This window comes from Indicator indicator, chromosome 33, assembly GCF_027791375.1.
Source record: "Indicator indicator isolate 239-I01 chromosome 33, UM_Iind_1.1, whole genome shotgun sequence".
Lineage (NCBI taxonomy): Eukaryota > Metazoa > Chordata > Aves > Piciformes > Indicatoridae > Indicator > Indicator indicator.
In genome coordinates, this window is record NC_072042.1 from 5,128,330 (window position 1) to 5,156,043 (window position 27,714).

The 27,714-nt window shown below is 50.5% G+C and overlaps 1 protein-coding gene across 3 annotated transcripts; it reads right to left on the bottom strand.

Moving 5' to 3' along the window:
• Window positions 1-3,670: 3,670 nt before the first annotated feature.
• Window positions 3,671-18,636, bottom strand: KPNA6 (karyopherin subunit alpha 6). 3 transcript variants are annotated; one of them, XM_054395364.1, is made up of 15 exons: window positions 18,564-18,593; window positions 16,678-16,902; window positions 13,839-13,972; window positions 12,985-13,080; window positions 12,256-12,355; window positions 11,922-12,016; window positions 10,777-10,908; window positions 10,484-10,572; window positions 9,389-9,488; window positions 8,257-8,420; window positions 7,707-7,785; window positions 7,472-7,597; window positions 5,969-6,096; window positions 5,126-5,304; window positions 3,671-4,099 (listed from the first exon to the last, which is right to left on the bottom strand). In XM_054395364.1, exons 3-15 carry the CDS (start codon window positions 13,965-13,967, stop codon window positions 3,915-3,917), a joined length of 1,602 nt encoding a protein of 533 aa, XP_054251339.1. In that variant the 5' UTR covers window positions 13,968-13,972; window positions 16,678-16,902; window positions 18,564-18,593; the 3' UTR covers window positions 3,671-3,914. The 3 variants fall into 3 exon arrangements, with proteins under 3 accessions (XP_054251339.1, XP_054251340.1, XP_054251341.1); XM_054395365.1 differs by lacking the exon at window positions 16,678-16,902 and having other exon boundaries at window positions 18,564-18,636; XM_054395366.1 differs by lacking the exons at window positions 3,671-4,099; window positions 5,126-5,304; window positions 5,969-6,096; window positions 7,472-7,597; window positions 7,707-7,785 and having other exon boundaries at window positions 8,253-8,420.
• Between the last annotated feature and the right edge of the window lie 9,078 nt (window positions 18,637-27,714).

Below are 27,714 nucleotides of genomic sequence, written 5' to 3' on the forward strand. Positions count from 1 at the left end.
CACGTGGAGGAGGCCGTGCCCCCTTCCACGGCGGCTCCGCTCCACGCCCCGCACATGCCCCACAGCCCCGGGCGCTCTTTTTTTTTGCCTCGGCTGCTGTAAATAGCGCAGCTCCCGAGCGCTTCCCGAGGGCTCCCACCGGCGGTAACCGGCTCCGCAGCACCCCACGCGTCCTCCGCACCCCAACCCCAGGCGACAAGGCAGCAGCTTTGACCCTGTCCTGGGCCTCGCCCCGCGCCTGACCTCTCGCACACCCCCACCCTCACCCCTCTCGCAGCCCCGACCCTGACCCCCTGGCAGCCCCCACGCTTTGCCCCTGACGTGGCTCCTCAGCAGCCCCTGCCCTTGACGCTGACATCCCTGTCCCGACCGAACCCCTCTCCTGCCGCCCGCTCAGTGCCCCACTCCTGCCCTACCTCATTAATATTCCCTCATCCCGAATTAACGCCGACTCCGGCCGTACCTCGGCGCCACCCGCGGTCAGTCCCCCCATTCCGGTACCCCCCGGCTCCCGCGCTCCCACTCTGCTCCCATTCTTGCTTCCGGCTTCCCCTCCCACTCTGACCACCCACCCCCCCCCCGTGACGTCAAGAGCAGCCCCCCTATGGCACCGCAGTGACGTCATCCACGCACCCCCGTGGCGTCAGCTCCAGCGGTCTGACGCAGGTCTCCCCTCTCTCCGCAGCCAATCACCGCGCAGGACCCGGCGGCACCCCGGGACATCCGAGGGGTGAGGGAAGAGGAGGGAGGTCGGAGCGGCCCCTTCCAGTGCGGCAGCCGCTACCGGTACCGCTGACTGCTGCCCGCGGTGCCCGCCCGACACCTCCGATTCCCGCCGGCCTCCGCGCTAAGAGAAGCGGCTCCGGCCCGGGCCTCCCAGCGGCCGCGCACTGAGCATGCGCCAGGCCGCGCTGCCGCCCAATCAGCGACGGGGCGCCGCGGGGCCTGCCGGGAAAGACCGGGGAAAGGCGGCAGCCACGGCGGGAGATGACGGGGACTACAGCTCCCGGCATGCTCTGCGCAGGGGGCGCCACGGGGACTACAGCTCCCGGCGTGCTCTGCGCGGGGCCGACATGGGCACTACAGCTGCTGGCATAGACTCAGAACCACTTTGCTTGTCAAAGCCGTTCAAGATCGTTGAGTCCAACCAGTCTCTAACACTGCCACGGCTGGGGCTAAACCATGTCCCTCAGCACCACGTCTCTGCCTCTTCTAAACACCTCCAGGCGCAGGGAGTCAACCACCTTGTGGTTCCCATTTTAAAGGCCAGGCCTCAGGCCTGATTGCATTTCAAAGAGTGAGCAAGACTTTGTTTTTTTTATTTTCCTTTGTTTTCCTGGAGACTCTGAGGGTTGAGAATCCTTTTAGGGAAGGATTTTCTTCTAATGCCCAACCTAAACCTCCTCAGGTACATTTCCTTTCATTCTATCATTTGTTTCTTGGGAGAAGACCAACCCCCACCTGGCTCCAATCTCCTTTCAGGGAGTTGTAGAGAGCAGTTAAGTCTCCTTTCAGCCTTCTCTTCTGCCGACTGCGCAGTCCCACTTGGCTCAGCTGCTCCTGCCCAGCCCTGTTCTCCAGCCTCTTCCCCAACTTTGCTAACATTCTCTGGACCTGCCCCAGCCCCTCCATTCTTGGTGTGAGGGACCCAAAACTGAACCCAGTATTTGAGGTGTGGTACAGTGGGACCCCATTGCTGATCCAGCCCAGGATGCTGGCCTCTTGGCCACCTGGGTCACCTTCAGCCAGGTGTGGATCAACACCCTTGGTGCATACCTCAAGCACACATGGCAATGGGGCATACAGCTCCCAGCCTACTCTACACAGCCCCCTCCTGCCCCTCCCTTCCCAGGGAGGAGCTTATTTCCAGTGCAGGGAAGCCCAAGCTGAGGCAGAAGCACCACTGAGTCTTCCCCTCACCCCTGAAAGACAGACTCACACCAGGGCCCCCCCACCCAAGAGAAGCTGCTCCAGCCACCTCCCCCCTGCTTCACCCACCTCCGCACCCAGCTGCTGTCCCCACCGCCCCTCAGAGACTCCCACCACAGCCACACCTCAACTGCACAGATGGAGTTTATTCATTTCACAATTCATTGGGTTCAAACCAGAGCTCAGGCCACTGGGTGATCACCACACTTTGCTTCTCACCCCAGAGTGGTGGCCAAGGCTCTCCCCCCACACCCCAGAAGTGTTTTTTTTTTTTTGTTCTCCAGAGCCTAGCGTGTCGGCTTCTGTTTAATGAACTGCTGGCTAAATTAACTCAACCCTGGCAGAGGAGTTTTAAGACAACTCTATGCTTGCTGATACAGTACGTGAGTGAACAGAGGAAGAGAAGCAGGACAACCAGTAAAGGGAGCTGGGGCCATCATTTCCAGGCCTGCCTGCCTCACACTGCTCTATTTACATAAATTACAGAAATTTCATATAGAATTTTTTTTTTCCTCTCTGAAGCCCAATTAGACAAATATCTACCTATATATAATATAAAAAATACAGAGATTTGACCTCTTTTTTTTTTTTTTTTTGCCTTTTTCTTTTCTCAGTAAAATGTACAATGGAGATCCAACTGTGAGCAGGAGGTGGGACCTGAAAAAGTCAGGCCTGATGCTACCGAAGTGAACACCGCACGCAACGCCGCTTGTGGAGCGAGAGTGGAGCTGTTTCCTCCTCCTCCTCCTCTTCCCAACCCAGAAATGATCCACCCCAACCCAGAAAAAAAAAAAAAAAAGAAGAAAAAAAAAAAAACCAAACCCAAACCCAAACCCAAAACACAACCACCCCTAGAACTCAAAACAGGTTCTGATGGGGGAGAAAAAAAAAAGAAAAACCAATGTTTCAAGTAAAGATGAAGTTGAGTTTTTCACCATTTCAACAGTTCCATGACTTCGGTCAGTAGCAATGATGCAAACAAAGCCTGTGCAAGGGCAGCTGTGCTTCCTGTTTCAAAACCCACCCAAGCATCCCACCCCCCTTCTTGAGAGTTAGCATCTTTGGGGGGGGAGGGAGTCTTGGTGCCTTTTTTTTTTCTTTGTAAATATCACTACCAATTCTTCCAAAAGAAAGAAAGAAAATCAAAACCGACCCACCCACCCCCCCCCCAAAGAAAAAAAATCTAAACAAAGGGAAGAAGCTTTCCCCCCCCCGAAAAAAAATATAAACCTTCCCAGGAGTGGGAGAACTTCCCAATTTCTTTGTCCATTTACAGTATATTTCAGGGGAACTTGGCCCAAGTTCAACAGGACTGTCCACTGAAGGAGGGCTGTAGAAAAGCCAGGGTTAAAAACTTGGCTCTTGGCAAAATGAGAGTCTTTAATAAAGAGTAACTTGTGCAAAAAAAAAAAAAAAAAAAAAAAAGAAATAATTATTATTAAATAGGTCAAAAATAGATCAAACCCAGGCTTCCAGAATTATTGTTGTCAGAATTGCTTCTTTTCTATTTGTGTTCTTACCCAACCCAATGCTGCCACCTCGATTAAAAAGTACCAGAGGTAAGAAGTGAGACATTTGGGAGAGATCACCACCAAGAAAATAAAATATAAACCAACCCAAGAGGTGCAAATCTGTTACCTCAAGTGTCCTTCCTCCACCCAGATGCCTGCTTTAAAGACATGTATGCAGCAGCAAAAAAAAAAAAAAAAAAAAAAAGAGAAACAAAACCAAAACAAAACACTGAAATAAGAAGAAAGTGGAAGAACATCTCCTTCTCTCTGTGAGGACAAAGCACTGCTTCTAGTTGTTTGAAGGAAGATTTCTTTCCTAACAGCTGGAGTGGGTGTTTAGCCTTCCATTTGCAAGGAGGGGATGGAATCATCAGCTGCTCCCAGTTCCTTCCCAGCAAGTTTCTGGTGGTTTAGTAGTTGTTGGTTTGTTGTTGTTGGGTTCTTTTTTTTTTTTTTTCAGCCACTCCAGGCACATTATAGCTGGAAACCTTCCATGGGAGCTTCAGGTTGCTGGAAGATGAATTGCTGCTGGTTGTCATCTACCTGGGGTGCTAAAGCAGAGTCGTCTTCTACGCCAAAGTAGTGCTCGATCAGGTCAAAGGCCTTCTGGTAGATCTCTTGGTTCTCGTGGCTCTGTAGGAACTCTATCTTATCCAAACCTTGGAAGGAAAAAAAAAAAGAAGAGTGGAATGGGATGAAATAGGGAGATGCTGCTATTCACTGTCCCACATCCATGCTCCAACCCTGCCCCTGTTCACTGCCAGGCCTCTGTCTGTTCGAGCTGCACTTTGTGAGCAGCATTGATGACTAAACCAAATGATTCCAGGGCTGCTTGGGGATTCCAGCTGGACCAGGCAGCACTGAAGTCTTTCCAGTAGCTGCTTTAGCTTCCAGTAGTTGCTTTAGCTTCCAGTAGTTGCTTTAGCTGACACAAGCAGAGCAGATGTGCTCCCTGCAGTGAAAGGACAACAACTGCCTATGAACAGCTCGAGGGCTCAGAGGGTAGCTAAGGGAAGGAAGCAGAGCCCATCCCAGTAGCTTCCAGAAGGGTAGCAGAGGGCTTTTAGCTGCCCTAATTAAATCCACTGCTGAAGAGAAAACATCCAAGCACAAGAATTTCAAGAATTGTTCTTACTGGGAGAATCAGGACACAAAGTGTAACACAGTCAGTGAGAGGGCAAATCAGACACTGGCAGTACACAGGGAGTTTTAGACCAAAATAGGAACTGCTCCTCAAAGCATTAAGAGCAGGACAGAAAAAAAAAAAAAAAAAAAAAAAAAGAGAAACCACCAAATTAAGTCTCTCTGGGAAAAGCTGAATCCCTCTGGATTTCCACTGCATATCTGAGTACAGTTAGAGCAATCTTGGACTAAGATTAGAATCAGAATGTTTTGGGCTGGGAGGGACCTTAAAGACCATCTAGTTCCAGCCCCTCAGAAGTGTCACTTTTTACTCAGCTTATTTCTGATTGCTCCCAACTGATGCAAGCCACAATTACCAGCTTGGCCTCCAGCTCCTTCTGCTGGGGACACCAGAACTGGATGCAGTATTTGAGGTGGGGTGTCAGCAGAGCAAAGGGGCAGAATCCTCTCTCTTGCCCTCTGGCCAACCAAACTAGCAGACTCCTTTTAACACATCCTGTGCTGTTCAAGAGAGCAGCACCAAGCCACCAGCCACAACCTACCGTAGGCCTCCTCAATCAGGCTGCAGTAAGGGTTGATGCCTGTCCCACTCTGGTTGGCCTCCTGTTCCCCAAGCCTCAGGATGTTCTCCAGCCCGTTCAATGCCACCTGAACGATCTTAGAGTCCATAACAGTCAGCAGGTCACAAAGAGGCTTGATACAACCCAAGTTTACCAAGTACCTGAAGAGAGAACACCACCAACACACATGCTCAGCAGCTAGCAAGCATCACTTTTGATTTCCCTCCCCTCCCAAGAGGTCAAACTAAAACACAAGAAGTTCCTTTTAAAATGTTTCCTGCCTGCCCGGCTCATTTTATCCACTTTATTTGCACACAGACACCTCCTTTTTTAAACCTAACTCCCTTTGAAATCCAGGTGGAACTCAAAAATCAACTCCATGCTGGAATTTAAGTTGTCACTCAGCTTGGACATCAGCTACCTAAAGGGGAAGGAAGGAAGTAGTTTGGACCATCCTATCCTGATCACAGAATGGTCTGGGTTGGAAGGGACCTCCAGAGTTCACCTAGTCCAACCCCCCCTGCAGTAAGCAAGGGTATTCTTAACTAGATCAGGTTGCCCAGAGCCCTCTTGAGCCTCACTTGGAATATCTCCAGGGATGGAGCCCCAACCACCTCTGTGGGCAACCTGTTCCAGCATTCCACTACCCTCATGGTGCAGAGCTTGTTCCAGAAGGAAGCAACAATTTGCATCCCAGCTACACCTCTGCCTGTGGCTCAGGTACTCTTCTCCCAGAGGTCCTCCAAATTCTGGAGCTGCAAGACAAGCAGCAAAGCCACCAAACATTCAGATTTCCCCTGCCAAGGAGGGAGGCCCAGGGAGTACCTGATCTGCTCAGGAGTTCCTCCTGAGGTTGCATTTGTGATGGCCCAGGCTGCCTCTTTCCTCGTGCGGAATTCTGCCTTCTGCAAGATTTCAATCAGCACTGGGAAAATGTTTGCATCTATGACTGCCTGGGGGGAGAGAGCAAGGAAAGAAAGAAATTAAAAAAAAAAAGAAAAGAAAGTTTGAATTGGTTTCTAAAAGGCTGTTAAGCACATGAAAGAAACCTCTACCTCCATTGTTCACTGCTGAACTTTTCAAGCTGTACCCTTCAGCCATTCCTCAGCCAAATCCTATTAACAGGAGATATTCAATTCCATAACCAGCAGAGTGACAATCCCTGTTCCTGGTGCTGCAGGAAGGCTTTCAGCACTGAGCTGCCTTTGAATGTAGGTCATGGAAAGGATAATTAAAACTCCTGCATTTCAAAAGGGGTATCTCTAATTCAGCATGGAGAAATAGGGGCTGTATCTCTCCTCCTCTTCACAGAATCCTGGCATGGTGGGGTTGGAAGGGACCTCTGGAGAGCACCCAATCCAACCCTCCTGCTAAAGCAAGGCACCCCTAGCAGCTTGCTCAGGATCACAATGGCCAGGGGGGGTTGGAAGCTGTCCAGGGAAGGAGACTCCACAACCTCTCTGGGCAGCCTGCTCCAGGCCTCCAGCACCCTCACAGCAATGAAGTTTCTCCTCCTGTTCAGATGGAACCTCCTGGGTTCCAGTTTGTGCCCAGTGCCTCTTTGTCCTGTTCCCTGGGCACTACTGAGAAGAGCCCAGCCCCATCACCTCCACCCTTTAGCTATTGATCAGCATTGACCAGATCCCTTTTCTTTTCCACACTAAGCACCTCCAGGGCTCTCAGCCTCTTCCCCTCACAGAGATGTTCCAGCCCACTCAGCATCTTTGGAGCCTCCACTGGACTCTCTCCAGTAGTTCCTTGTCCTGAATTGGTAAGCCCAAAACTGGATACAATATTCCAGATGTGACCTCACTAGGGCAGAGCAGAGGGGCAGGAGAAGCTCCCTTGACCTGCTGGCCACACTCTTAATGCCCCCAAGAGACCATTTGCCTTCTTGGCCATGAGGGCACACTGCTGGCTCACAGACAACTTCTTGTCCCCTACCAGTCCCAGGTCCTTCTCCTCAGAGCTGCTTCCCAGCAGGTCACCTCTCACCTGTCCTGGTGCAGGGGATTATTCCTGCCCAGGTGCAGGACCCTACACTTGCCCTTGCTGAACTTTAGAAGATTTCCCCTCCCCAGTTTTCCAAGAACCCAGCCTGTGGGACTCATTCCAGGCCAGTCTGTTGGTACAATTAACAAGCTCTGATTTTTTTTTTTTTAGCCCCTGCTTAGCAGATGGCTGGGAGCAGCAGAGCTCCAAATTACTGCAGAGTAAGAGATGTGACCAAATCCAGCCTCTAAGTGTCAGCTGTGCAAAAGAGCTGCAGCTCCTTAGTGCTGAGCTTGGAATTTGGGATCATTAGAGGTGGGGTGGAGAAGGCTGTACCTGTATTTGTGCTCTGTTTCCTGCTGTGATGTTTGATATGGTCCAACAAGCTTCTTTCCTGATTGACTCCTTGGGACTACTTAATAAATGAAGGAGGCAAGGCAGGGCTGAGCAGTTCAGAATCACCTTCAGAGAAAGAAAGCAGAAAAGAGGTCACCAGGATCAGGCCTTTCCCTGGTATTCCTGAATGATTTTCCTATCATTTCCCTACCACACAAGCCCAGCTCCCCCTCACCTGGGTCTGGATGTCATCTCCTGTCACAATGTTGCCCACAGCTCGCAGAGCTGGGGAGGCCACTTTGTAGTCGTTGTGCCTGCAGGAAAAATGGTGCAAGGACAAAAATTAAACTCAAAAGTAAAAGAAAAATAGAATAAAAATAGATCACATGCACTGGGATGCACTGGGAGACTCAGAAGAGTCTCTTTCCACTCTCTCATCTGCATTATTTACTTAGAATTCCATCTCCTAGCATAAAGATCAGATTCTTTGATGGCCTCTGAAGGCTGCCCTGGGTATATTTGAAGTTTGAGAGCAGAAGACACTCTGCAGCCCTCTCCCTTGCCACAGATCACTTCTGTCAGTCCAACCTCAAGTCCTTCCTAGCCTACAGAATGAACACGCAGCCCAGCACTACTCATCTGGCAAATCAAAACCAGCCAACTACAGCTCTCAGCCTGCTTCAGCTCCTCCAAAGCCAGCTGAGGTATCCCTCACCTGAACCTGGGTTTGGATCTGAACCCTTGCTCAGCCTCACTGGGCTGAAGCAGCAAGACAAGAGACTCACATCAACAGCTCCACCAGTCGCCGGCACACTCCCGAGTCAATCACTGCTTGAATCTTCTCGTTGGGACCATCTGATAAGTAGGAAAGAGCCCAGCAGGCATCTGCCAGCAAGTCAGAGTCACTGTTGAATAGCAATCTGGACAGGACTGGCAGGCAGGGAGACACCTACAACACCAGAAGCTGAGTCAGGGTCTGCTGAGGACCACCACCAGGTTTGCAGGCAGACACCACGGGGCTGTGCTGCCTGGCAAGGTAAAGTCTTGGATGCCCACAGTTGCCTCCCCCAAAGGCAGCAGCTTCCTTGCTGGTTCACATACCTCAGAGTGACACTGACCCCAACAGCTTTATTGCTAAACTGAAATTGCATCTCGTCCTCTTGGAGCAAGTCTAGACTGTGAAGCAAGCAGCACCTGTGCACACTTCTGCTCTGGAAGCTCCTTGCAGGTCTTAAGTAAGAGCACTGCATTTTTTTTTTTTTTTTTTTTTACTTTTAAAACCCCTGAAGAGCTCAGTGTTCAGAGCAGCAACCATCAGCAGTTACACCTCTGAACACTTCAATCACTTCTAAGTGGTTTCACACTCACATTCAGTTCAGATTCCACCTCTCACCACAGCTTCCCAGCTCTGACATGTGAGCTTTCACTTTCAAAAAGTGAAACACTGATTTGAAAACATTTTTGCTCTTCCAAAGGAGGAGGAGACACCTGAAGGCCAGCAATAACCTTTTGTTATTGCCAGCAGCACAGCAGGAAAAGGGAAAGCTCCCAGATACAGGAGTGTTGTTTTGTAGCCTTCAGAGGTCTCAGAATCCAGTTTTTAGTCAGGATTTGAGCAGCCTCAGAATTCCAGAGTTTGTTACAAAAGGTTTAGACAAGCCCACAGTGTGTTGCTACCTTGCAGGGAAGCTTGGGCTCAGCCTTTCCTTGAGGGATTCAACTGCCAGCTGAGCTGGGCAGAAAAGCTGGCAGAAATTTGACCACTCAAACACATCTGCTGAGCAATGAGATCAGCCTCAGCAGGAAGAACCTCACCCTGTTCCCTCCCAGAAGTCCAACAGCCAAAAATGATGTGGAGACACATCTCAGCTGGGTGTCTCCCTATCAGCTGTCTGCCAGCAAGGCTTTTCTTCTCACCTTATCAAACTCAGGTGGTGGACTCTTCCCCCTGCACAGGTTTGACAAGGCCCAGACTGCATTTCGTGTCATTGTCAACCTGGTGGACTTTGTGAGGAGCCTGAAGAGACAATCACCACGGATTACAATCCTTGATGTGGAAGCCAGCAAGGGAATCAAAAGACAAACTAACAGGACTTTAAAAAGGAACTCAAACCACTATTCCACTTGCTGCAGCTCAAGCCATGCTGGCTGTCACTGGAGCTTCTCAATAAGCAAGCAGAGAAGTGACATGCAATGACTTGTGAGCCTAAACAGCGATTGCTCCTAACAGCATCAGGTGACATGGCTCAGGAAAGCAACACTGGACAAGTTGCAGAAGGAAGGGCAAGTCAGCTGAAGACAGTTCCAAGCTCAAATCCAGCCCAGGCAGACACTCACACCACTGGCTGAGGTTAGATGGTCCTCACTAGAGGCCAACTGGCACAAAGTTGCTGCTTCTCAAGCGTGAGGGCAGTGAGTCCTCAAGGCTGAGGGCTCCAGTCACTGCTGACAGGGGGCTGGCAGGAGGAGCAGTGTTACAAGCCAAGGCACCTGTGACAAAGCAGCAGTTTGCCAGGATAAAGATGAACTGTTTGCAGAGGAGTGAGAGCAACAGGCCTGGACAGACATCTCCTGCCTCTCTGGTGGGTGTGCAACCACACTTCAGAGCTGCAGAGGCAAGATTCAGAAACCTGCTCCTTTTCCTCAGTTCTACAGGAGCCCACTCAAGGCAAGGCACTGGAAATCCACAGCATAAGCACACAGAGCAGGCGTCTGGAGGGACACAGTGAAACAGCAAGCCCTGGGACTCCAGAAAGGCAAGCACACTGCAAGAGCACCCAGTGCAGCTTCAGAGCAGGGTAAAGGGCTGTGAGAAGGCATGTTAGCTACCAAGTCCCACTCTGTTGATCAGATACTTGTCTGAACTGCCAGGTGATGTGGTACCAATGGTTTGATTCCCAGAGAACATCACCACACATGGCTGGGGAGTCTCTTCACCCAGCTCAGATATGGCTCTGCTGTAGCACAATGGGACTTGAAGAAGTGTGCTGGCAATTATTCATGGCTACTCACATTAACAAGGGAGGAAGGATAGCGCAGTTAAGGACATAATCTCTACACACAGAGCTGTCTCCAGCAATGTTCCCCAATGCCCAGACAGCCTGAAAGGAAACAGCAACAGTTTTAGCATTCACACAGTTTCTGAACAGAGGAAGAAAAGGCTAAGTGTGCTAAGAAAGCATTTTCCCCTTAATTCCAAGCAAACAGCACTTCAGTCTGCTCACTCATTTTAAACACTCTTTTCATCGTGTGCAATCCACTGTTGTTATTATCTCCCTAAGACCAAAGCAAGAGATGAAGCTTACCTGCTCTTGAACATCCTCAAAGTCAGAGTTTAACAGCTCTATAAATATAGGAACTGCCCCAGCCTCAATCACTATTTTTGTTTGTTGGGAAGTCCCAGATGCGATGTTCGTCAGCGCCCATGCTGCTTCAAACTGAAACAAGCACAGAAATGACAACAAAAACCCCAAATAAATAAAAGAATCTTTATTTAACAAAATATTTGCCATTTGAGGTTTGGCTGTAACTCTGTAAACCCCTACTGAAGAGGCTGAGAGAGAAATAAAGCACATTGCCACAGGACACTTCGATACTCAGAGGAAAGCGTTTCCTTTTCCTGAGCAGCAAAAAGAGCTCCATTTGCTAAATGCCTACTCTGAGGTGGGAGCTCCTCAAAGGAGCAGCAAGTGAAGACATCACTGTCACTCACACCACATCATTTCACCAACACAACCATTTTTCAGCAAGTGAAGACACACAGAGCATAAATTCATCTGGAGTAGAAAGTTCTCTCTAGTGCAGACCAGCCAGCTCTAGCCCACTCTCCTCTGACACCACAGAGGCCTTGAGTTCAAGCGAGGCTGAGCAGCAAGTTCTCTGCTTTTGCCTCTCATCCTTTGGGTTAAAACCAGATTTCCATTCAGTTCTTCTTGAAAGTAAGCCCCTGTGATAAATGGCCTCAGGCCAGAGGGGCAGGAAGACAGATGAAAGTGGTCATCCACTCTGATCCAGTTCCATGTATGGAAGCATCTTTAATCCCTGCAGAATACCTCTAATCATTACCAAGCTGGAAGGAATCTCAAGAAGCCATCCCTCTGCCCCATGGCAGGAGCAGCACTACCTAACCCCTTTCTTACAGGCTCTTAGCCTGTATTTAAGTCCCCAATAATGGAGGTTTATTTCCTCTCAGACATTTACTGTGGCCCCAGTAGCTCATATCAGACACAGGAAGGCCAAACCCTCTTCTGCTGCAGCTGAACCATGATCTTTCTGCCAGCCTTCTTCCAAGAATCTAATTCATGGCAATCTGTAATTCCATTTTCTCCCCCCTATACAATCATCTAACTTGCATCCTGGGGGTTCAGGGCATCCTTTTTCCCTGTCAGCACCCAGGGGTTACTAAAGCTGTGAAGCTACATGACAAAGAATTCAGAACAATCTCCTTTACCTGTAATGTGCAATTTTCACTTCTTTTCAGGAATTCAACAAATCTGTCCACCACTCCTTGAGTGTTTATCACTTCATCTATTGGAGGGTTGGGCTCTGAAACAGCAAGGCAGTGTCAAAACAGTCCAGAAGCTTAAAGCAGGGGAGTAACATGCAGGAGATGTTAACTGAATGATCTCAAGGTGTACTGAACTCAGCAGGACAACTCTCCAGGCTCCCTCCCCATACTCTCCAGGCTCAAAGCTGCTGAGTTTCTGGACACCAATATGCATGCAACAAACACAAGAAGAGCCTATGACAGATCCTACAGCAGGGATGAGAGGAGTTACTTTTACCTTTGGAGAGTAGCTTCCTGAATTTCTGAGTGGTTGCTAGCTGTAGATCAGGGTCATCTGAGAAAAGCATCTCTACCATCTCTCTTGTGATCACTCCCTCCTGAAAAGGAGACACAACAATGGTTCCATTTCACACTAAGATTATTTAAAGCATCCCAGTTGTGACAGTCTGCCATGATTTCTTGCTTAGCTAGCAAGTCAAAGAGTCCTAGTCTGAAATCCCAGCATGCTATTTACTCCCTGGTAGACTTTTCCAGCTCACTGTAGTAACACTTGCAACACTCTCAACAGTGAGAAAAACAAAACAGCAGCCTGGTCTAGTGGGAACATCCCTGCCCATGACAGGGGGGTTGGAACTGGATCATCTTTAAAGTCCCTTCCAACCCTAACTATGAAAACCATTGAGGTTTGTCAGCTCCAGGCAGCTAAATCCATCTGAATGCACAGCTCCCACACCAGGAGAGGCACCTTCCCCCCAGCTCCCACACCAGGAGAGGCACCTTCCCCCCAGCTCCCACACCAGGAGAGGCACCTTCCCCCCAGCTCCCACACCAGGAGAGGCACCTTCCCCCCAGCTCCCACACCAGGAGAGGCACCTTCCCCCCAGCTCCCACACCAGGAGAGGCACCTTCCCCCCAGCTCCCACACCAGGAGAGGCACCTTCCCCCCAGCTCCCACACCAGGAGAGGCACCTTCCCCCCAGCTCCCACACCAGGAGAGGCACCTTACCCCACACGTTGTGGCACTGACATATGAATCCACAAGGAGACTATCAAACATGGAGGCATCTTCATTGATCAGCTCCACATTTCTTCTTTTGAAGAGCTGGGGAGGAAATAAAAACACAAGGAGTCATTATTAGAAAGCAATGAAGAACAGTCTTCCCAACTAGATATTCTTGTTCCTCAAACCTTCAGCTAGACTGAAGGCAGCCAAGAGAGGGAAGCAGCCATTAATAACAGCTCTGCACACTGAAGGCAAGCTTGGCATATAAACCCCACCAATAAAACAGGCTAAGTCTTGCCTTCAGATATGCAAATGCCCAAGTCACTGAGACACTGGCACAGGCAAGTGCAGAATTTGACCCAACAAGTCAGGAACACTGGGGAGGTTTGCTCTGTCAGTGTCTCATTTACATCTAGTCTGAGCCACATACATCACCTGGGAGTCACCTCTTACTGTTTATGGACCTCCAAGCCAATAAAAACCAAACCAGCTCAGAATTAACTATGTGCAGCCCACACTTGCTCTTCCTGCTTTGGGGAAACAACCTCCTTCAATAAATAGTAACAAAAAAAAAAAAAAAATCAAGGAAAAAAACCCAAACAATCAAACCCCTTTATAAGCAAGGATCTGTGAACAGAGACCTCCAGCACCCCCAAGTTCTGGAGAGCTCTTGGAGTACTAGGTACAAAGAGAGAAAAGCAAGATCCTGGTTAGAACAAGGAGGGAGCTGTGGGAAATCAATAGCAAGAGGACTGCCAACAAACCTTAATGCACAGATCCTTGAAGCTCCCAGTTTGGCAGCAGCACCATCCTGGCTGTGTTAAGGCTGCACACAAGCTACCCAAGGTGACAGTTACCTGTTGCTCTCGTTTCTGTTTGCGCAGCTGAATCCCTTCCTCCTCCCTCCTCCGCCGCATCTCCTCGGGGTTCAGGGCTTTGTTCTTGTAGCTCTTCATTCGGTAGTTGTCCTTGGCTGGGCTCGCCATGGTTTCTGTCAGGAGAAAAGGTCTGGCTCAGGCTTCCTGTCACTCTCTGCTCTTTCACTCTTAGCCCAGGGAGGTGGTGGAGTCACCATCCCTGAAGGCGTTCAGGCAAGGTCTGGACGTGGCACTGTGGGATGTGGTTTAATGGCAGTGGTGGTGTTGGGCTGATGCTTGGAGTGGATGACCTTCAAAGAATCATCACAGAAGGGCTCAGACTGGGAAGGGACCTACCCTAGAGATATCTACTCCAACCTACCTGCCATGGGCAGGGATGTGTCTCGACTTAGTTGCTCAAGGCCTCATCCAGCCTGGTGCTGAATACTTGCAGGGAGGAGGCATCCACAACCTCCCTGAGCAGCCTGTTCTAGTGTCTAACCACCTCCAACACTCTGGCCAGTTCTGGCGTCCCCAGCATGAGGAGGACACAGAGCTGTTGGGAGTGAGTCCAGAGGAGAGCCACAAAGATGAGCCAAGGGCTGGAGCAGCTCTGCTATGAGGACAGGCTGAGGGAGCTGGGGGTGTTCAGCCTGGAGAGGAGAAGGCTCCAGGGGGACCTTAGAGCTGCCTTCCAGTACCTGAAGGGATCCCACAGGAAGGCTGCAGAGAGACTTTTCCTGAGGGTGTCTAGAGACAGGACAAGGAGGAATGGTTTGAAGGTGAAGGAGAGCAGACTTAGACTGGACCTTAGGACTTAGAAGTCTTTTCCAACCAAAACAATTCTACTCCTCACAAGCATGTCCACACACATGAAGCAGCACGGAATAGTCAAAGAGGTTTGTTAAGAGTTGTTCTCAAACACTGAATAGAAGCTTCCAGTTTGAATGTGATCCTGACCTTGGCTCATGGGAGTTAAGAGTATTAGGTCAGTGAGGCTCTGGAACAGGCTGCCCAGGGAGGTTCTTCACCCTCCCTGGGGGTGTTCAAGGCCAGGCTGGATGAGGCCTTGAGCAGCCCAGTCTAGCTGAGAGGTGTCCCTGCCCATGGTGGGGAGCTTGGAGTAGATGATCTTTGAGGTCCCTTCCAACCTGGGCCATTCTGTGATTCTCTGATCATGGCATAACCACACATGGACAGCTTTTTCTCCCCAGATTGAAAGGTTCCCTGTGGCTGCATGGCAAAAATCCAACAGAACTCAGAGCAAGCCAAGGCCTTGCTTTTACAGGAACACCAAACCCTCTTGCAAACAGCAGATCTGTGCAGGCTACCTCTGTCCCACCAGCCTACTGCAAGTGTTCAGTACCTGGCCCACTTATTTTGCTGTTTCATCTCTACTTGAAACTTGATTACTTGTGGCTTTGCCTCCCAGTCAGGGAAGTGACACACCACTAATTGGCACAGTTAAAGGCAATCAGGGCCATGCAGTGACCTGAGTACAAAAGGATACAGATTCCTCAGCTGCATCCAGCTGTAACCCACTGCTCTGACCATGCTGGCTCCTCCTTGCCACAGTCCAAACACTCCCTTTCTCCCACTTGTGAGACAACTGATTTTGATTAACATCTGTGCCTCTCTCAGGACAGGAAGGAACTGTGATAAACAATGGCACTTAAACCTGAGAATAACCTACCCTTCTCCACAAGTTTGCTGCACACCAATATCTTTGTTTACCTCCAGCTGTTAAAGGCAGGTGGAAGAAGTGGCCTCTGCAGCACTATCTGCTTATCCCTCTCCTCTTTCAAGCTAAGCACTCCTCAGCCAACTGCTTACAGAAAGTTGAAGTCTGGCTTATCATCTGCCTCCAGCCACCCTGAAGCCCTCCCAAGATCAGCTGGAGACGACTCAGACTCTTACTGCCCTCCTACTAGGAAAGCCCACAGCCAAACCAAGAAAAAAAATAAATACACAACATACACATATCCAACATTGTATTGCTGCTGAAAGAGGAAACAACCGGAAAATTGTATTTAAAACAGGAGAGGAAAGTAAATACTTTCAATTCTATGATTTCCCAAAAAAATCACCAAGCATTGTGAAGAAGTCAGACTTGATGTGGCCCTGGGCAGACTGATCTAGTTGGGGGTGTCCCTGCTGACTGCAGGGGGTTTGGACAAGTTGGCCTTTGAGGGTCCCTCCCTTGCAACCCAATGCAATCTGTGAGCCTGTGAAGTCAGCCTCTGACTTCATCTGCTTTCTAAGAGGGCATTCTCCTCCACACCCCATCAAGAGGACATTCTTCTGAAGAGCAACAAGTAAAGGCAAATCCCACCAGCCTCTGAGCTCCTCAGGTCATTGCCACTGTAACAGAGATGCTGTCCCCAGCCAACAGCCCTGCCCTCAAGTTGTCCAGAGCTGGGAGAAGTTTGGAAGCTCAGCAACCAACAGCTTGCACCCAGAGACAACACCAAGCTTGAAGGGGTGCAGCACAATGGGTTGCAAGTTTGCTGGCACTTCTGAGGCTAAAAAGAAAACACCAAGTACAACTTCTCACCAGTAAAAGCAGTATTCCAGGGCCAGCTTAGAAAGTTTCTCCCAGTAAGGTGCTTAGGGCACTGTAAGTGGCCAGAAGCTGTAAGCAAAAGGCTCCACATCATACTGGGCCCAGTAAGGAAGAGCTGTAATTGCCTCAAAATTGATTGCAGGGTTAAAGCAAACAAATTAGAGAATGTCTTGCAAGAGCTTGAGCCTTACAGAAGTTTACTTTTAGTCCCTTTTCTAAGTCCCCCATATTGTTAAGGTCTATTCTCAATAAAACCAAACTGAGAAACCTACTTACAACACTGAGCAGGGCTGTTGGACTACACCTTGCTGCCAGCTGCACTGGGAAGTCTGGATTAAACCATGAATTGTCTTCCTGAGTTGATTCCTCAGAGCTTCAGAGGACAAGCTGGCCTCCTTTAAAAGGTATTTGACCATTTACATGGCAAAGAACAGCAGAGACTGAAGATCACAGGAACCATGCAACTGCTCTCTCACTTCTCCATCCCTCTTCCCAGCAGCACTGTAGGCCAAGAATGGAGGGAAGAATTTTATTATTAACTGAAAAGCAGCTCATTCAGAAGACTTTCAAAGAATCTAAAGGCTTTAGGGGGTTAAGATCTGATCCTCCAGGAGCAAGGTGTCACCTACAAAGAGATTTTGTCTGAGCAAAATGTATTTAGCTACCAGTGATGTGCATTCAGATTGCCACACCAACAGCTGATCCAGCCACACAAAAAGAATTGCTACCTTCATTCTGAAGATCACAAGAGAATCCCTAACAAGGTCAAATTTACCTCTCTTTGGAAAGCAAAGTCTCCAATTAAAAGGTAATTAAGAAAATGAAGGAGGGAAAAAAAAAACAAAAAACAAAAAACCAGCTAAGTGACTCAATGCCACACACAGGATTACCAGCCAGGAGTCATACAAACAGCCAAGTGCCACATGACAGCTCAGATGCATTCAAACTGGCACAACCTCACACAGCTGGGCACAGGCTGGACCCTGCTCTGCCTGTCTGAATGCAACCAGAGACTCTTAGCCATCTGTGAGGGCTCAGAGCACACCCAGAACTTTGTAGTTCAAGGCCTTGCCTTGCCAGTGCCTGCAGAGCCCTGCTAGAGTGCAGGGAAAGGCCAAAGATGCAAGCAGCCCCTCAGCAGTGATTTGTCACCTGGGCTGTGTGACAGCACACCTCTGTGCAGCAGCTGCTCTGGCACTTCTGTCCCATCTTCTCTCACCCATCTTTATCTCTTCAGATGATGTAACAGAATCCCAGCACAGTGGGGGGCTGGAAGGGACCTCTTGAGGTCCCAGGGTCACCCATGATTATGTCCAGGCAGGTTTGCAATCTCTCCACAACCTCTCTGGGCAGCCTTCTCCAGGGCTCCAGCACCCTCACACCAAAGAAATTTCTCCTCCTGTTCTTGAGTTCCACTTTGTGCACACTGCCTCTTGTCCTGTTGGAGAGTCTGGCCCCATCCTTTAGCTCTTGCTGAGCACTGAATAGATCTCCTCTGGGGCTGCTCTTCTCCAGGTTCAACACCCCCACAGCTCTCAGCCTTTCCTCCTCAGGGATGCCTCAGGCCCCTCAGCATCTTTGGAGCCTCCGCTGGACTCTTTCCAGCAGTTCTCTGTCTCTTGAACTGGGGAGCCCAGAACTGAACACAATACTCCAGATGTGGCCTCATTAGGGCAGAGCAAAGGAAGAGGAGCACCAATAACTTTTATCACCTCTATCATCTACCATCTACAATCTACCAACATGAAACCACTGATTTCTTCCACGACAATGGAACACCACAAGTGCCTGATTATGACTTGAGGGCGAGTTCAGCAGATCTGTAGGCACCACAGACTGCAGCAAGCCCAAACACATGAGACAGGACAGGCAGTGGGACGCCAGGCATGTAGAAAATCTTCACATGCAGTGTTTCAGCAGCAAACCATCAGCTCATCCAGCACCACTGCAGGTCAGGCTGCGGCCTGCCAAGTTCTATCAGTGTGAACACACACAGCACCACCTCACTGCATCTGGAGCAAGCTGAACTGTCAGAGCAGGGACAGCAATCATCTGCTCATAGATGAGCACTACACAGAAGACACTCAAGCCACAGATTTTTCACTCTGTGTCTCAACACCCCCTTTCTCTGAGAAGTTTGGCTTTCACAGAAAAGCTCTTACCTGGCAAGTGACAGCAGAAACAACTGGAGCAAGATTCTTGAACTGCTCTCCAACTCCAGCTGCTGCTCAGCCCCTGCAGAACATTGACCTACTGGCAGCACCTTGTGCTGCACCTCTCCTAGGAAGAGTTTCTCCTTCTTCTCCAAGAACCACCTAAGCCCTGCCTTAAATGACAGGATCAGCTCACACCCTCCAATTACAAAACTCCTCTGCTGCTGTCCCAGCTCCAAGCTTAGCTGCAGGACTCCAAGGGCAATGAGGCTTTCTCCTTCTGCACCACAGCAGCTCAGGCAGACCTATTTGTGCAGCCTGTGGCTGCTGCAAGTTCCCCTTTTGTCACCCTGAGACCACACCAAACAGACTGCACACCAGATAAACCCTTCTGGCAGTGCCTGCAGCCTGCTCAGCCCTTATCTTTCCCCAGAAGCCACCCCCACAGCCATCCTCCTGGCACAGCAGGCACAGGTCTCTCTTTCCATGATGGGGGAAAAGCTGCAGGCAGCCAAGCAGAGGTGCCTGGGGCAGTGCTGGGAGCCCATCTAACAACCTGCTGCAGGAAGAGGACAGGCTGACTGCCATGCAAGAGGGATATGCAGACATTTGGATGGCATGGCCACACACCACAGCGTTGTCCCTCCGTGTTTTCACCCCCAGAGCTACTGAGGCAATGAGCCAAGCTCAAGCCTGCCTGCCCAGGTGCAGGATCATGCCTGTGTGGGAGCACAGGATTGTTCAGCAAGGGCCAGAGCTTGTCCTTGTTCTCCTGGAACATCAGCACAGCATGAACATGTTGTTAGAACAGAAAGGGAAAACAAAATCTAGGACAGAATTAGAATGAGGCACCTCCTCCACCAGTGGAAAGAGTAACAGAGCTCTTCCAAATCCAGCAAAAGCCAGTTCAGCTACTTAGGCTGCAGGCCCTTGCTTATTCTCCACCCCTGCTGCACAGATATCCTACTTTTCTAGGAACCTGTTTTCCTCGGAGTTCAGCACCCCTTGGATTATCCCAGAACAACTCAATCCCTGCCCACTCTTTTCCCTGGTCGATTAGAACTGGCACAGAAGTCCCTCTGAAGTCCCTGTGTCTTCCTCAGCACTGTATCACCATTCCTGACCTGGGGTTAGAGGGGCTCAGGGTGCATCACCCACACCCCAACCTCTTCAGCACAATTCACCATCCCCTGGGCAGAAGGAAGAACTGACATGGCAAAAGCTTGTGCTGTGTAAAACCCTGAGCCTGCAGAGCCTTCAACCCACCTCTGCCCAACACCTCTCCAGACCACTTCCACAAATCCACAGGAGCTGTAACCCCGTTTCCAAGCCTGAAGAACACCTCAGGATCTGCTCTTTGCACCAAAACCTCACTGAGCTCACTCCAGGAAGCAGTGAACTTAGACTTGCAAGGCTGATTCCACTTGACACTGTTCTGACCCAGCTTGGACAAGACTCCTCTTTGGTGCCAGGACTCCCCTGACCCCAGAGAGTTCAAGTCAGTGCCTTTTGCAGCCAAGCACCTCCCTGCACTGGTGAACTTGATACACAGCAGCTCCACAGAAGTGGCAGCATTTGCATTTCAATGCTTCTCCTACTGAGCATCCAAGCTCTGCACCTCCAGTCAGATCTGCTATCAGCCCCAAGATGTTAAATCAGAGATTAAATTCCCTGCCAACATGACACACTGAGGAGATCTGAGGATTAGCATTTATGTCTCTATATCCTAAGCATCTGGCAGCAGGTAAGCCTGGCTCTGCAGGACCAATCCTGAAATCCATTTGTACATCTTTGATGACTTTATTAAAGCACAGCTATGGAAAGCTTTGTGCTGGAGCACCTCAGGAATCAGGTTGATGGAAGGCACACTAAAAAGCAAACCACTCGCTCGTCCTGGCTCAGAGAGACTCTGCTGTCCTGAGGGAAAGAGCAGCAACTGGAAAATTTGACAGAAAGGCCAAAATGGAGCAAGTGTCAAGTGTCTGAGGCAGGAGCTTTTATTTCTTAGCCACCTGAGTGGCAGTGGAGGGTGATAGGCTCAAGTGAAGTCTCCAAATCCCATTCAGTAAAGCCACGACCTGACCAGCTTACAAACAAGGGCTGGAAACAGCAAGATGAGTTCAGATGCAGCTCCATCAGCCTGAGCCAGAGTGAGCAACAGGCCAGTACCAGACAAGTCACTCTGCTCACCATTAACCAGGCACCAGGAAGTTCCTGCAAGGAGCTGAGGTCATTTCAGAGCATGAAGTCCACACTGAACACACACACACACACACACACAAGCCCACCACTGATGGATCTCTCAGGACTGCAAAGCACAGGTGAGGTTGTTAGGAGTTGAATTAGATCCCCCTCCCCAATAACCCCATTTTTATCACTTTTTAGAAGACTGATTGCCTACATCCTCAAAACTCACTCCACCAAAAGCTCCCAGGAAACCAATCATCTCCTCCACCCTTTTTCCTTAGCCTCCCCAGAGAAATAAAAATCACCTAGGTGAGATTTTAAAGCCACTATGAAGTGGTGCTTCCTGGCATGCCAAGCATTTTTGCCACCAAAAAGTCCCCATGGAATCAAAATTCCCTTCTGGAATCAAATTCTTGATAAAAATTGGTCCATTAAATCCAAAGCAAGGCTTTATGAAGCTAAAAAAAAAATCATGCTGGGAATGACTTGAGGTGTTCTGTGAGCTGAGAATCCTCTTAACAAGAGCTACAAGGAGCCATCAAACTTTGGGATGAAGCTTAACTGAATAATTCTTTTTCAATTCCTTGTGCAAAAGGAAACTCCTGCGGGATACAGAAGTAGTTTGGGTCCTGCAGTAGGTTTTGTTGGCTTTGCTGAGGGGGAAAAAAAAAATCCTCCAGCTGTCAGGCAAACTAAAGAATCACAGAGTATTAAGGGTTGGAAGGGACCTCAAAACATCATCCAGTCCAACCCCCCTGCCAGAGCAGGACCATCTAGAGCAGGTCACACAGGAATTACTGGCACAGGATGCCACAGTCTTCCTTATAGATGGAATTAAGGTATTTACCACTTAAGAAAAAAGGAAGGACCAGTGTGGAAGTTTGATTTGGAAGGCTCAAATCCTGCAAACACCTCTGCAAAAGCTGAACTACAGCAGTTCAACCAGAAGTCTATAATCCCAAGGTCATATCTGCCATGCCAAGATTCTAATAGCTTCTTCATGTTACTGGATCCCAAACTCAACCTCACTTCTTTCCAGATGACACTGGTCCAATTTCTCTGCATTACAAACAGCATTTGCTTCAGATATTTATTTATTTTTATTTTAGCAGCTGATTAAAGCCTCCAAGCTGAGTCACTGCAGGGACTCACATGTCTAAATCAGGACTTGTGCTGCTGAGTCAGACCAAAGTGACAGAGCAGGGAAATAGTGATGCTGACAGATCTGACAAGGCCTTTTTTTTAAGCCAAGAAACCCCCACCCAAACCTAAAAAAACCCTTTCCCAAATGTAATCTTCAGAGGAGATCTGTGACAGGTCTGTTGCTGGGCACAGGACACATTCCTACAGCCAGCCTGGAGTCAGAGTGGAGAAGAGTAGAAGAATGCCACTAGTATTTGAACACACTTGCTCAACCCCAACAACGCTGATCCACCTCTTAGTGCCCACTGGGGATGTTTCAAAGCTCCCCAGCTCTGAGCAAACACTTGGGCAGATGACCTCCAAAGGCCCCTTCCAACCTCAGCTGTCCCTGTGATAGGATAAGCTTGCTGAAGGTCTAATTCAGCCCCACCTAAATTTGACAAGTAGTAGCCAAACACTCAGTGAGCTACTGAGCTCCATCTGAGAAGCCTCACTGGCCATAACCTTGGGGTTTCTCCTACCCAGCAGGAAGGTTTTCCACTTCAAACACTCACTGAAAGCCCAGAGGAGCTCCCATCTCCTCCTGGCTCCCCATTTACACAGGCTCTGAGCTGTGCAATAAATTCCTACAGCATCACACTCCTGCAAGAGTTACTGCTCTGATCTTAGGATGAAGTTCTGCAGCAGGAGGGTGGTGAGACTCTGGCACAGGCTGCCCAGGGAGGCTGTGGATGCTTCCTCCCTGGGGGTGTTCAAGGCCAGGCTGGATGAGACCTTGAGCAGCTGAGTCTAGTTGAGAGGTGTCCCTGGGCATGGTGGGGAGGCTGGAGTAGATTATCTCTGAGGTCCCTCTCAACCCATGATCTTGAAGGTCTCCCAAGCAGACACATCCTGTGACTCTCTCTGATTGTTTGCTCTGCTGCCTGTGAGCCTTTACTACAAACAAGCAGAGGCAGTTCTTTCAGAGCTGTCTCACACCCAGCCTGCTACAGCTTCCCAGCGAGGAAAATGCTTATCCAGGCAGCTCTTGGGCTGCCTGGTGCTGCAGCCACCACTGGCTCATCCCCCTCCTGGTTTGGGAAAAGCCAGCAGTGTGATATCACTACTGGAATGTGCAACAGCTTCACCCATGGTGCTGGCTGTGGAGTTGGGGGGGGGGAAGGGAAAAGCAAAAATTCTCTTTGGGGAAAATGAAGAATCCTGCAGTTTGCTCATCCTTCACCAGGTCAGCCTGGAGATTAGGATTCCTTATAGGCTGCCCACAGAACCACCAATTCCTCAATATATATTAATTCCAATTCTACTCCTGCCCCAAGTAAAACATAAAATTTACTCCTCCCCCAGAAAAATATAAAATCTGAGGGTTTCAGGCTTTAAGTCTCTCTTAATCCCTATTTTCATCTTCTGAGACATTCACATTTCCCTGAATCCAGCACAGCAGTGTCACCTCAGGTCAGAGAGTCCTTTGGGACAGATCTTAAAACAGGGATTAACTCTTTGACTATGTCAACTCAAGCTTGACACACAAGAGTTAACACACAACCACAGAGTGGTAGGGGTTGGAAGGGACCCCCAGAGATCACCCACTCCAAGCCCCCTGCCAGGGCAGGGTCACCCAGGGCAGGTCACCCAGGAACACATCCAGATGGGGTTGGAAAGTCTCCAGAGAAGGAGACTCCACAACCTCTCAGGGCAGCCTGCTCCAGGCTCTGCCACCCTCACAGGGACAAAGTTTTCCCTTCTGTTCCTGTGGCACCTCCTCTGCTCCAGCTCACCCCCAGTGCCCCTTGTGCTGTCCTTGGCCATCCCTGAGCAGAGCCTGGCTCCAGCCCTGCACATCTTTATCCCCAGCAATGAGGGCAGCCCTCAGGCTCCTCTGCTCCAAGCCCCAGCTCCCTCAGCCTGTCCCCACAGGGAGATGTTCCACTGCCTGCAGCAGCTCTGTGGCTCTGCAGTGGACTCTATCAAGCAGTTTCCTGAGGTCCTTCTGGAACTGAGGGGCCCAGAACTGGACACAATATTCCAGGTACAGCCTCCCAGGGCAGAGTAGAGTGGCAGAAGAACCTCTCTGACCTACCCACCACAGCCCTTCTAATCCACCTCAGGATGCCTTTGGCCTTCTTGCCCACAAGGGCACATTGCTGGCTCCTGGCCATCCTGTTATCCACCAGAACTCCCAGGTCTTTTTCCCTAGAGTTGCTCTCCCACAGATCAGCCCCAACCTATACTGGTCCACGGAGTTGTTCTTTCCCAGATGCAAGACTCTGCCCTTGTCCTTGTCATATTTCATTCAGTTTCTCCCCACCCAACTCTCCAGCCTGGTTAAAAATCAACAAGAAAGAGACAATCACAAAGAGCTAGAATCACTCCAATAAGTTCATGCTTCCCAATCCATGCCTTGCTCCAGAAACAAACCAGCACTGATTTGCTAGGCAAATCTGAGTTTCCCTGGCCCTTGCTGGCTCACAAGGGCTGAAAAGCTGAAGAAATGGCTAATTTCACTAGTGCTCTATTTCAGTGATGAAGCTCCCCTTCACAAAGTTCATGTTTGCTCACCTGAAGACAAGCAAACAAAGCAATGCAGCCAAATAACCAGACAAAAATCATCAGCCACCCAGCTTTGATTAGGAATTGGGGCTCCTAACTCCTAATACTGCTCCACAGGCTGAACAGCAGCAGAAAGGCAATTGCATAGCAAACCAAGAAGGAATTGATGAGCATTTCAAGAGCAACAGCACAGCTGGTAACAAACACAGCACCCTCAACCCACAGCATGCAAAGAGGAGGATGCCACCATCTATGAGTGCATGATAGGAAATGGTTTGAAGCTGAGGCAGAGCAGGGTTGGACTGGAGCTGAGGAAGAAGTTCTTCAGCAGGAGGGTGGTGAGACTCTGGCACAGGCTGCCCAGGGAGGCTGTGGCTGCCTCCTGCCTGGGGGTGCTCAGGGCCAGGCTGGATGAGGACTTGAGCAGCTGAGTCTAGCTGAGAGGTGTCCTTGCTCATGGCAGGGAGGTTGGAGGAGATGAGCTCTGAGCTCCCTTCCACCCTAAGCCCTGCTCTGCTTTATACCATCAACCTACCACAATGTAACAGCAGCCTCAGTTTATTTGAGAGGAACAAATGACATTAGCATGAATTTAATATTCCCCTCATTTACATTATTCTGTCAGAAAAAAAAAACCTGCTTCAAACCCCAAGAAGAAACGGGGAGGGGTGGTGGGGAAGGATGGGAAGCTCCTCTGCAGCTCCACACAGCACAAGCAGTTTGCAGACATTCACCAACAGGCCCGAGGACATTTTTTCAACTCCCAAGTTGCCAGTCAAGATTTGACATCTGAAGCTACAAATTAAGCTTTAAGAGCTGTTCTAGAGGGGGAGAGCCACAGCATACACAGACGGGCAGCCACTAACTTATCCTGGAATGTCACAGGAGGGGTCTGTAGGAGAGTTTCAGATGAGATTGACGTGACCCAGCAACACCCCACCCCAGAAAGTGTTCTTGAAGCTTCTGAAGTCTGGTTAAAAGACAATACTGCAGGTGAAAACTGCTAAGAACTCAACCCTTACTTCTCAGAGGATCTTTGCTTTGCTTGACAAAGAACAGGCTTCCTACAGGCTTGGCTTTCCCCTCCACCTGATCCACTCAAACTCTGGCTTACTGCCTCCAGCCTCAAGAAAAAGACATCTGACAGGGAGAGCAGGGAGCTTCAATTGCAGGCTGCAGCAAAAGTGACCAAAAAACAAAGCCTGCTCTTACTAAAGATTTATTCGTGCCTTACAGAGAGCTACCTCTCTGAACCTTTAAGTCTATTTAATGGCATGACTGATAAAGATCCAAACAAACCCCTCAGCTGCTCTCCTTTCCTGCCCAGTGCCATGAGCTGCATTTGCTTGGACTGTCCACAGCAACGTGCTGCACAGGGCAGCCTGCTGAAGTCTATACTGACACCACTGCTGAAGTTTCAGTCGACGAAAGCTACCACAAGCCAAGGCCCTGCTGAGATAGGGGAGCAGTGAGTATTTCTGTAGGATCTCACTTCAGCTCGCTGCTAAACTCTTACAAACTTCAGCATTTAAATAAACCAAAGATCTGAGGGCTGACAGCAAGCTATTTAAACACGGCTTTAATAGCAGCCTTTCCACGACCTGTGCTTCTCAAAGCTTTTTTACCTCGGTACCTGCACCAGAAACAGGTCTCAGTACCCAAGAATCAGGATACTACAGCGTTAAACAACCCCTGCCGCTCCTCTTCCTCCGCCCTGAAGCTGCCCAAAGCCCGATCTAGTGAGCTCCGAGTCTCTATCAGCGACAAACCCACCCAGCAGGACCTCAGTTCTAACCACCTGCTACTCGGAAGGTTCAACCCCGGCTCCTGCACTAAGAAATCCTCTCAGCAAGAGCCCCCCACGCCGCAGAGTCCCCGCCAACGGCCACCCCAGCCCCGGCTTCGCGCCCGCCCGCAGACAGAGAACTCCGAGTGCCCTGCCCGGGCAAGGCCCCACCGTGTCGGCGCCGGGATGACTCAGCGACGGCCGCCGGGTCCGCGGCCCGCTGCCCCCCACCCCCCAGGGCCACCCCGCCGGCACTGAGGGGAGGCGGCCGAAGCCTCGGCGAGGGGCGCGGGCAGCGCCGCGACGGGCTAAGTCCCTCTAGCTAGCCCGGCGGGGCGGCCTCTCCTTCCCTCCCCGCGTCCCCTCCACCCGCTGCCGGGGAGCCCCAGCCGGCAGGACCGCGCCCGTCCTCACCCATCGCGGCTCCTCAGGCGGCGACTCCTGAGCTGCGGCGGCCACAATATGGCGGGCAGGGGAGAGGGAGGGCGAGGGGAGCGGACGGCGGCCGGGACGGACCAAACCTACTCCATGCAGCGACCGCCACGCCCCTGAAGGCAGCAAGGGCGGGGCGGGGCGGGGCGGGGCGGGCCGTTCCCTCCCGCTGGGGATACGGCGCTCGGGCACCCCCAGCTGGAGCGGAGGACCTGACCTGGCCTGGCCCTCGCGTCCCGCCACTGGTCTTTGTGTCTCATCATCCATAGCCCATCTCCTCACACCCTGTCCCCTTACTTCTCATCCCTCACATCCCATCTCCTCCTGTCCGATCTCCTTTTGTCCCATCATCCATGTCCCACCCCTCACGTCCCATCCCCTCACACCCTGTCCCCTTATTTCCCATCCCTCACGTCCCATCTCCTCCTGTCCAATCTCCTTTTGTCCCATCATCCATGTCCCACCCCTCACGTCCCATCCCCTCACACCCTGTCCCCTCTTGCCCTGTCCCCACCCTGTTCCCTATCACTCCACAACCCTCTGAAGCCAACCTGCCACGCATGGGTTTTGAGCTCAGAAACACTCTAAGATGTCCTTTCATTATAAAATCTGTCACAAATTTACATCCTCAGCAGCTCTGGGGCTGGCTGCAGCAGCAGCAGGCAGGGTGGCCACTAGGGGATGTGAGGCCACCCAGTTAGTGCCAGGGCAGCAGAGTGCCCACCATGACCTCAGAGGTGAGCACAGCCTGCTGCAGGGCCACACCTTGAAGCTGGCAGATTTTGGCTTCACCAAGCTGCTCCCCAGAGAACCAAACCGGACCTTCTGTGGCAGCACAACCTCTGCAGTGCCCCAAAAGCTGTGGCTAGGGCATGGGTATCATCCTCTACCTCCTGCTCTGTGCCCACCTGCCCTTTGGTGATGCTGATATCCCCAAGGTGCTGCACCGGGAGCAGGAAGGAGTCTCCATACCTGGGCATCTCCAAGGAGTGCCCAAACCTCCTGAAAATGCTCCTGGAACTGGACATGACCCTGAGATTCTGCATCAGGGGGCATCAACAGGCA

Excerpts from the sequence above, each read along its gene's own strand:
- KPNA6 (XM_054395365.1), bottom strand. The coding sequence starts at position 13,967 with ATGGCGAGCCCAGCCAAGGACAACTACCGAATGAAGAGCTACAAGAAC. Across the intron at positions 10,573-10,776 it reads TTGAGGATGTTCAAGAGCAG|GCTGTCTGGGCATTGGGGAA; the intron begins GTAAGCTTCATC and ends GTTTCCTTTCAG. Across the intron at positions 9,489-10,483 it reads ATCCTTCCTCCCTTGTTAAT|GCTCCTCACAAAGTCCACCA; the intron begins GTGAGTAGCCAT and ends TTGTCTCTTCAG.